The 9,598-nt window shown below is 45.0% G+C and overlaps 1 protein-coding gene across 1 annotated transcript; it reads right to left on the reverse strand.

The window, feature by feature from the left end:
• Positions 1 to 1,268: 1,268 nt before the first annotated feature.
• On the reverse strand, positions 1,269 to 7,979 carry LOC123065185 (histone-lysine N-methyltransferase, H3 lysine-9 specific SUVH1). The gene is made up of 3 exons (XM_044488537.1): positions 7,741 to 7,979; positions 2,337 to 4,427; positions 1,269 to 1,753 (listed from the first exon to the last, which is right to left on the reverse strand). The coding sequence occupies exon 2, from the start codon at positions 4,405 to 4,407 to the stop codon at positions 2,377 to 2,379; it is 2,031 nt and encodes a 676-aa protein (XP_044344472.1). The 5' UTR covers positions 4,408 to 4,427; positions 7,741 to 7,979; the 3' UTR covers positions 1,269 to 1,753; positions 2,337 to 2,376.
• Between the last annotated feature and the right edge of the window lie 1,619 nt (positions 7,980 to 9,598).

Raw genomic sequence — 9,598 nt, forward strand, 5'->3', positions numbered from 1 at the left:
CTGTCAAATATAGATCTAACGAATATTATCTCACTAGTCCAATGTGCACATGATCTGCTTTTTATTTTATAAATTGTGTGTAATTTTAATCTAAGAGTTTCTGACACGAAAATACCAAGGTGAACATGGTTCCACTGCACCCATGTAAATAATAAATTAAAAAAAATACTAGTAAACTTTATTTATTTATATAAAATACTGGGGTACCGAACTAGGTATATCATTCTACTCCGTTGAAGTTTCGTGAAGTATTGACACGCATGGAACTCTTAATGAAGAAAATTCAAATGAGACCTTACTATTCAGCAAAGAGTGCTTTTTAATATAGTTTCGATTTTTTTCACTTTTTTTCATTTACCATGGATGTCATTTCTTCGTAGAACTTCCACATGGATATGCCAGACGACTATGTATGTTACAAAGAAGATCAGATTTTTTTTAAATTATTCTTTTGTTTTACTATTCTAACAGGTGTGCATGGAACCATGTTCCAAACATTCGTGTTGACATGCATGGCTATAAAATGTTGTATTGCCCCGCACCAACCGACACCTTGAGAGGTGGTGCAGTTGGTACTCCCCGTGAAAATTAGCCCGGTCGACGTTTGTGTTTCAAGGGCACGCGTGTCAAGCTAGGTGCATGGCCACAAAAAGGAAGAAAATGTTTGCGGCTAGCTGTTGTAAGCATGTAGTGTGTCTTTACACCCACAAAAAAAATTGTTTGCTAGCAACTAGCAGTTTTTTTTTTTTGAGGCAATGCAACTATAGCAGCTATTCACGTCACGTCTATACCCGTTTATTGCGGGTGTTAGCGTCGCGCCGCTCACTTGGGTCGTCTTATAAAAGCAACTGTAGCAAAGCCACCAAATTCGTAGTTGATTCTAAAAAGCCTCAAAATCATAGTCACCAAAACTGATTGAGGTGCCCTTATAATATTTTGGAGACCATGGAGAAAATGCGCAAACTCGGATTCCTTAAAGTTGTAGCCTCGATAAATTTTTTTGCTTCGGTTTCTTCCATGTTGACCATCAATTGCACATTTCAAACCAAACCATATTTTTCAAGTTTCAAATTCAAGTTTAAACATAACATGTTCCAAATGCATGAACAAAAGATGAACCACCATGCAACACCAAAGTTCAACCAAAGGGAATCATCTTGGCATTGATAACTCATCAATCTTGTTTTTCGTTGCCTCTGCTTGTCTCTTAAGCATCCCCTTTGACAAAATCATGCTGGATCAGACGACCAAAGCTGGCAGGCAGCCGATGAAAAGGTAAAAACAGTGGTTGAATATGAAGATTTTCCGGGAAAAAATGCAAGTGAATTGGCAAATTTCCCATGGGTTCACTACACTCTGGTCCAGATCCCACATGCCAGCGAAGCGAGTGGGTATCATAGACACATCCGGCAACACAGAAAGTACAACCAAGCGACATGTTTTAACAGCGAGCACCGAGTCGGACAAGTCGCAAGCAGCTAACAGCCAGAGGTCCAATCCAGTTAAAACTGACGCTAGCCTACTACACAGATGGTTGGCGAAAAAAGGAAGACAAGACAGATTTGCAGCAGTACATACATCAATACACGCAATCGTCCAGAAGTATCTGAACAAATGGCGAGGCAATAACACGGCAATGGGCATTCTGTCTCAGCTCCAAGATAATTTACTGTCTTCTCACTCCAGAAACGACGCCATCTTCGCAGAAACCAATGTGACGACATAGGTACAATCTAGGTAGCAACAGAAACATCTGCAAGATGAGCAAACAACTAGTGTTTATGTAAAAGCAGATACTCAAAAGATGGTAGACATTCTAATCCCCACCCCAAAAAAGATGGTATATGAATCCGCAATTAATCCAAAAATGCGATAAAGATACTAACATCTATATTAACTACTTTGAGATGGTAGTACTCAGAAGATGGTGGATGTTCTAATCCCCCCAAAAAAGGTGGTCGCACTTAGATGCAGAAAGCCAAGCCGTACTTCTGCTGTAGCTAGTATAAACACACATGCAGCTTGGCTATGGGTAAAGTAAAGTAACATGTATTACACAGCATTTCAAGACTAGAGTTGTGCTTACCTATCATCAATTATACATATGCGGTCCCATGTTCTTACAGCACTTTGTGATAAAATGAATATTAGTGCTAGAGGAAGATAAAATGTCAAATTCTCTGATATGAACATGCAAAAAACAATGGTGGATCACATAACAGAACACTTGAGAAATATAGCAATTTCAGAATCAGATGAAATAGATGCATACTTTAGTAAATATAATGGATGAATACATTGGCAATACAGCAAACAAATCAGGCAAAGAATCTTACCTAGCTTATTGGCTTGCATGTTGGTCCACCAAAATGTACATCAAAATAACCCACGACAGGTTAATGATCCACACAGGCAGGTCCTGGCTCTATGACTGGTCTCTTCTCCAACCACACCATAGTCATAGGTTAACTCTGTCATGGGAGCGATGTGATTAAGTGCAAAAAACATTATGTGTGGGTGCTTGTCGTCTCCATGGTTGTACTGCACTGGCTGCCAGAGGACATTTGGGGAGCAACTGTGGTTCATGAAACGCGAGACATTTCCCATCTTTTTTGCACTTATCTTGATGGGCAGTGGCTGAAATTCCTCAGCTGATACGTACGTGCTTTGCTCGCCTATCAGTTCAGGCCCGAAATTCCATTTTAGCGTCTTCTCACCAGGGCACACAGTCTGAAAAATGTAATCATCTTCACTGTCATCCAAGTTAACTTTAAGCTCATCGATGACCTCCCCAGTATACTCACAAATAAATGCACCAGCACGAATAGGCTCCCAACAGCGAAGACCCCAGCCTCGATTTGCCGTCCTGAAGACCTCAAAGTGGAACCTGATCCCTTTTTGGCTCACTCTGTTCCGACAATTCAGGGTACAATGGCAAGCTTCACCACATTCATATACTATTGGCTTGCGGCACACCAACACTCCTGATGAGCTGTACGGTAGATCACCTCCGTTATGTTGCCCACAAGCACAGTTGGCATCACCAGGTAGGCAAACACTCTGGCAACCACAACCCTGCATGGGTGTCATGGAACTGACGGGTCTCAAGTATTTGACCTGATTAGTATAGGTGAACTGCCCAGGTCCTTTCTCATGGTCTACCTCATTGACGAGACACACTGGGATCGATTCAGTCCCAGATGATAGGTCACGTAGTATAACCCTGCCTCTTGTCGATGGATCTTGTATCCATCGCTGAGTCATCTTCCATATTGCAGCTCCATCACGCTGTCCAGGTTCACGCTGCAACCTGTACTTGAAGCAATTGACGCCAAATTTTGTTCTCTCCGTCCAGGACTCTTGGATCTTATAAAGGCCATCATATATGTAGATTTTGCCAGCTACCATAGCTGGATCTTTGAATCCCCGCACAACCCTTATCTCATTCTTCCTGTGCATACTCCTCTCGAGAGCAAGGTTGCCCCTCTCAAGCTTCTGGTCATGCCTCTCCTCGGTATTCCTACTGTTACCCCCTGAACCACTGTACACCAGTGTATCTGTGTCATCATCCTCGTTCTCATAACCACCTGCTGCAACAATACATATTGCTACAGAATCCTCGTCAGCTCCAAATTTAGCACTCATGTAATCAATGCCACCCATGCTAGGAGCGTGCAGCCCAATGATGCATAGCTCCATCCTGAAATAGAAAATATCCCCTATTTCAACTCCAGGAGCAGTCCCTACCCTCTTCCCCACATTCGCCCTGATATTACTGGCCATCATGATGGCGCCAGCTTTCAGGTCTGCACGTCTGCTAGCATCCTGTGTTTCATCCATCTGAAGATGTCTACGTCTGAGTGCCTCAAAGGTCATATGAACTGCTTCCACAATCTCCCTGGGATTATTTGGTGAAGCTGGCAAGAAAGCAAGCTCCTTGCCAGCAACAAGATTCTTGTAGATAGGCTTAGGGCGCTTGACCTTAACTCCATCTGAGCCGTCAGCAGACAAACCAGCTGACCTCTTCTTAGCCTTGCGTCCAGATGCTGAAGTCTGATTACCCGAATAAGGTTCATCGTCACCATTAAGTGCTGTAGCCCCAGATGATCTCGTCTTGTATGCTGAGATAGGAGTAGCATCAATGGCCCCATTAGCACTTGTGCCTGCTTGCGAAAAACCATTCGCGGTAACACTGAAGGTGGTGAATGATCCAAAAGCAGGAAGGTTTCCACCACCAAATCCTGTAGGAAACTGGCCAACAGGAGTCACACAGACCAACGGTGGGGTGCTTGACTGGTTAATGTTGACTCCCATGGGTGCAGGGAACATTGGAGCTAAAGACCTTATTGGCTTGATATCCAGAAGCTCCTGATTAGGGCCAGGTATAAAATTCCTAGCCCTGTCCATCTTAAATCAACCAAAAATTCCTGCACAAGGAAGGAAAACCTCAGTGGACTATACAGAAACAAAATCAAAATGGAGTAAGCAGCGCTTAGTGAATCCTTAAGCATGGTTCCAACCTGGAGAAAGTACTGCATGTAACTACAACCAGCATGGAAGTTAAACACCAAACTAAAGTCTCACCTGCTTTTGTTACTCATTGATCTTTTCAAAAGCAAATCAGAAACCACACCTAGAGCAAATCTACAAGAACTGATGGGACCATAATTGCCCTTTGAGAATTACATGCACTTTTAACTAGATAAAGCATTTCCTTCCATGTACTCCCTCTGTAAACTAATATAAGAGTGTTTAGATTACTAAAGTAGTGATCTAAACGCTCTTATATTAGTTTACAGAGGGAGTACTAAACAAGTAGCATTGGACCATCGGTAGCAGAGGGTAGAAGAACAGTGGTATACATCAGTACCATTTACTAACTAGCACTGATAATGGAAGAATACCAGGACAGCTGGATAACACTAACTAAAATATGTAAAACTACTATCAAAGTGCTTGTACGTTGCACCGTATCCAGAATAAATCAATATATGATCACAATTCAATAGTTTATAATATATCACACAAATATATTATCTTCATGATTTGGGTTGCATAACATTACAATTATGTTGGTTTCACCACAATTTTAGTCCTCCTAACTGTTCCACTACACAATAATCCTGTCAAAATAAGAACAAAAAATTAAAATTAAAACACGAAAAGATTCCCGTCGGAAAGTCAAAAAACGAAACGACAGGGCCAGGTTCGTTGGCGGTAGGTGCTGGAGCAATTGAAGTGACCATGGAGGAGACATTGGAAAAACTGAAGGAGGATCATTTTTCAAATTTTGAAATGTTGGAGGATGTCGATTGAAGATAAGAGGTGGGTGGGAAAGAAAGACGACAAATGGAAGACCCTTGGGGAAGTGATATCGGGCTGCTTCTAATAAATGTTGTTCAATTCCTTTGTCATACTCTTTCTCTTTTGGCATGTTTGTCATACTCTTGGTATGGGCTAGATGATAAGAAGCTAGAACCCTCTAGATAAGGTGCCTAGTTTAACTCTAAGTTGCCCCAATATTTTAATATTTTTGCGAAAGGTCCCACATGTTAGAGTGGTAAGAAGGGTGAGCGAACTCACCACCAACTCAAACCTTTAGATGTAGGAGATGTAGGAAAAGGATATAGTAATAGTAAGTATCAAGGGTAGAGTAGCCATCAAACGCAAGAACCACATGACATGTAATATGTTGGCTTCGTCCGTGAGCACCATTAGTTTTCTGAAGTCAATATCAGGACACAGCTACACCAAAACCAGATACATACAAGCAAATCCTAACCCCTGCTGATTAATCATGCTGCTGAATAGCTAGTCGCCATACTCTTTTCATCAATTGCCAGCAACAGAATGAGGGGACCAGCAGGAGACCAAGTCAAGCCAACATGGAAATTGGACATATGTAAGCTGGCGCACTGGAAAGTCTCAGTTGTGTTCGATTCGTCAATTCGGCATTTCCTTGTTTTTGCGGTTATTGGAGGTGTACAGGATATGAATATGAGAAAGAAACCATAAGTTGATAGGTTTCGAACACAAAACCTCAAAGCTTTACCGCTAGGACAATATAACTGGTATGCTCACATTCAAAATACATTTGTTTTTACCCTATATGAATGGCCCCACTTATATATTATCTCTGCCACTGGATTTGCTCTTACAAGAATGAGGACGAACAAGGGAAAAGTTTGGAAGATATAATTACTTAGGAATTCAAGAGCCATGGATTCGGATTGGGCTCTGCCATCAATACTAGATTAGCACAAACGGTGTGGAAGTTCAGGTGAAGGTCAGCCAAGAAGTTGGGGAGAGGTACTATGAAAAAGAAGAAGTTGAGGTACATCGCGCCGGAACAGATTTAGAGCAGGATTTGGCAAAGCAGGTGTGTCTTGACATATGAAATATTTGCCTGGCTGATCCTCAATGATAGAATCAACACCAGGGATATGCTAAAACGTACGCATTGGTATGTGTTTGATGATGATCATTTGTGCTCTGCCCTTTAGGAGCTAAAGAGGACTGGCAGCATCTATTCTTCCACTGCAATTTCAGCACAAGGGTATGGACCTGTCTCCAAATTGGTTTGAGCCCTGGGGAGCTTAGCGTTTTCAATCCAATGGGCTTGTATACATTTCACTACACGCTGCTTTAAGGAGACTGTCATTTTGGCTAGGAGGCGCATCTGGAAGATTTCAAAAATTCTAGACCATCTTTTAGAGTTTGGAAGTTTGCTTTGTTGCAGATGCCACCCTCAAGCATATGGTGAAGAAACAGCCTGTTACCCCTGTCAGTTATGGATGGACAGCATATTGCAAACTGCTTTTCGTTTTTTGCTAGGTGATGTAAATAGTACTGTAGGTAGCAATTTTTTGTTTGAGTAATGAAAATAGCTGTGGAGACGTAGCATTGGCAAACTACATTTCAAGAACCACATATTCATTGAGATCACTCCATCTATAGCAAAAGTTTCATCCTGGTACAAATAAATATTGCAAAAACTTCCCACTTTCTACCTCTAGACTGTAGTACAAACAGAGCCCAAAGTTTCAATCCCTTAACAGAATTAACACTGTTGGAAAGAAGGAAAGTTTGGGTCTGTATCACTGAAAGAACGCCATAGCAAACTGCAATCAAAAGTTTTCCTTCTTTTTTCTCGCAAAAGTTATCCTTTTAATGGCATACTGCTAAAATGGTCTTCTTTTAATGCTATACAGACCCCAAATCTTCCTAGAAAAGAATCGTGGATAGAATTGGCATGGTCTGTCGAAACGCCGACGAGGTCCAACCAGGTGAGTTAATGGCAATTTGATGCGGATCTGCTAGCTGGCTAATTACGTCCACCCTGAAAGTGGTACTGAAAATGCCTAAAGCTAAAAGCGATGCTGTGTTTTGTGCCATGCCGATTTGGGGGAGAAACGAAAGGCCCCCGAAGCAAAAATGCACACGGCCACTGATGAGAAAACCTAGGTCGGGACAGATCTAGGCAAGAACAGCATGGAAATGTAATTAAGGGGAGAACGCGGCACTGTTCAGCAAACCCTAGGAGGCGAGGCCCGAGGCAGGGGGAAGGGCCGAGGGATGACGAACTCGGTGGCTCGGCGCGCCGTCCGAGCCTCGGACGGGGAGAAGACGGGAGGCCATGCGGAGCCCGCCCCCGGCCGAGGGATAGAAATGGGCACGGCTCGCCGAGGGCCGTGCTAGCATGGGTGGGGAGAGGGAGGGAGAGGATGGAAAGAAGCCTACCTGAGCCGAGCGTCTCGGGGGCGAAGGGAGGGGGAGGAGCGGAGGGATCTCCTGGCCGGCGCCGGCGCCGGAGCCGACAGCGAGCGAGCGAGCGATCTCCGCGGCGGCGGGTCGCTGGCCTGGTGGAAATGGACGGGAGAAGCGTGGACCGCTGTGCCTGTCTGTGTGGGATGGTGGAGACTGGTTTAACCGGCTCGGGTAAGCGAGGGAGGGATCGTGGCGCGTCGGCCGCGGATCCGACGGCGGAGGGCGCGTGGGCCCGCGCGGGCCCGAGGAAGGGAAGGAAGATTGTTGGGGTGGTGGGGATCCGGCTTGCCTGCTCCTTTTTCATGCTCCCATCCGTGCTCCCACTTCATCCTACGGCTATCCTTTTCCCTTTTTCTTTTCTAATCTAATCATCTCTCCCCCTGATTTTCAGGGGTGGGGCCGGGTCTTATTTTCTTCCAATCAAATCAAGCCACGTAGGCGAGAGCACGGATGGGAGCATGAGAAGGGAACAGGCAAGTCTCGTCCGGGTGGTGGGTCTCGGCGTTTTCTTGGGCCGGGAAAAGGGGGGCTTGTATAGTCGTGCCACGATGGTTTCGCCCGAGATGGCAAAAAAGCTGACGAGGCGGCCGGGCAAGCAAAGGTACCGCGTCCTTCTGCACACTCCAGTCTAGTGCAAGGCGTCCGCATGCTTGGTGGAAACCTATTTCAAACGAAAAACACACACACACACACAAAGAGAGGACCTTGGGCGTCGTAGGTGGACCAAACAACCACTTGGAACTTAACCCGGCAATTCGACCCATGGGTACGCGCGACCATGGGCACCCGACCCGAATGGGTAGGGTATGAGTCTCCATGTGCGCCCATGGGTGCGATCCATGGGCAACCCGATTAATGATGGGTAGGGTATGGGCACAAGCCTATCCCCATGGGTTACCCGATGGGCTATCCGATTAATGTGACATGTATATGACCTGGTGAAATTATGTAATTATTAACTAATTATTTAGTATGTATGCACAAGGCACAGAGAAATAGAGGAGAGAATGTAGGGTGAATGCATGGATCTATACAGGCCAAGCACCTAACACAAAACACATGAGAAAAAGAATACTTGCGCGAGGCTCATGCACAAGTAAGAGAGAAAGACCTGGGCCATCCCTGAAAAAAGAGAAGCACCCGGCCCATGGTTTGCCCGTGCAAGCTAAAAGCACTTGGGCCATGTTTCACTTGACTCTGGCTCACCCATTCCAGTGCAATATTGCAGTAGTTCTGATCGAGATAGTCCCACCTCGCTTGTGGTAGTAGAAAAGGAAGGGTTGGGTGCTTATATATAAGACAACCACAGCGGAGGAGGAGGGTCGACATGTTGTCTGCATGCCTTCTGTCGAAACAGACAATACAGAAAGAGGTTTTTTATTGCACCGACCCGATGGGTTTCCAATTCGGTCGGGCGACCCGACGGGTTCGGGCACGGGTTAACCTAAGACCCATGGGTAGGGTCGTGGGTTTGGCTATGCACCCGATTGCGTTTCGGGCATGGGTCTGGTTTAGGTCTACCCGACCAAACACGACCCGACTGCCACCTTGACTTGGAACCGGTGGCAGAGGCCCAAACAATGAAGGGCCGACTAAAATGGGTCAGTTGTGCCCGGTCGCTGCTCGCACTGGAACGAGCCACGACAAATGAGAGCCCTCAAGTGAGCATGTCGACGGCTCAAAAGAAAGAGTGAGCATGTCAACGGCCTTCTTCCGGCTGCACCATCCCTCACATGGGGCCGGAGCATTTTTTGTTCGACTTGCTTTTTTCCATCTTTCGAAATTTTTGTTTGAGTTGCTACTAATGGCCTTCCCTCCCTGACTATATTTA

Source organism: Triticum aestivum, chromosome 1A (genome assembly GCF_018294505.1).
Source record: "Triticum aestivum cultivar Chinese Spring chromosome 1A, IWGSC CS RefSeq v2.1, whole genome shotgun sequence".
NCBI lineage: Eukaryota > Viridiplantae > Streptophyta > Magnoliopsida > Poales > Poaceae > Triticum > Triticum aestivum.

Coding starts and splice junctions, on each gene's coding strand:
- LOC123065185 (XM_044488537.1), bottom strand. CDS start 4,407: ATGGACAGGGCTAGGAATTTTATACCTGGCCCTAATCAGGAGCTTCTG.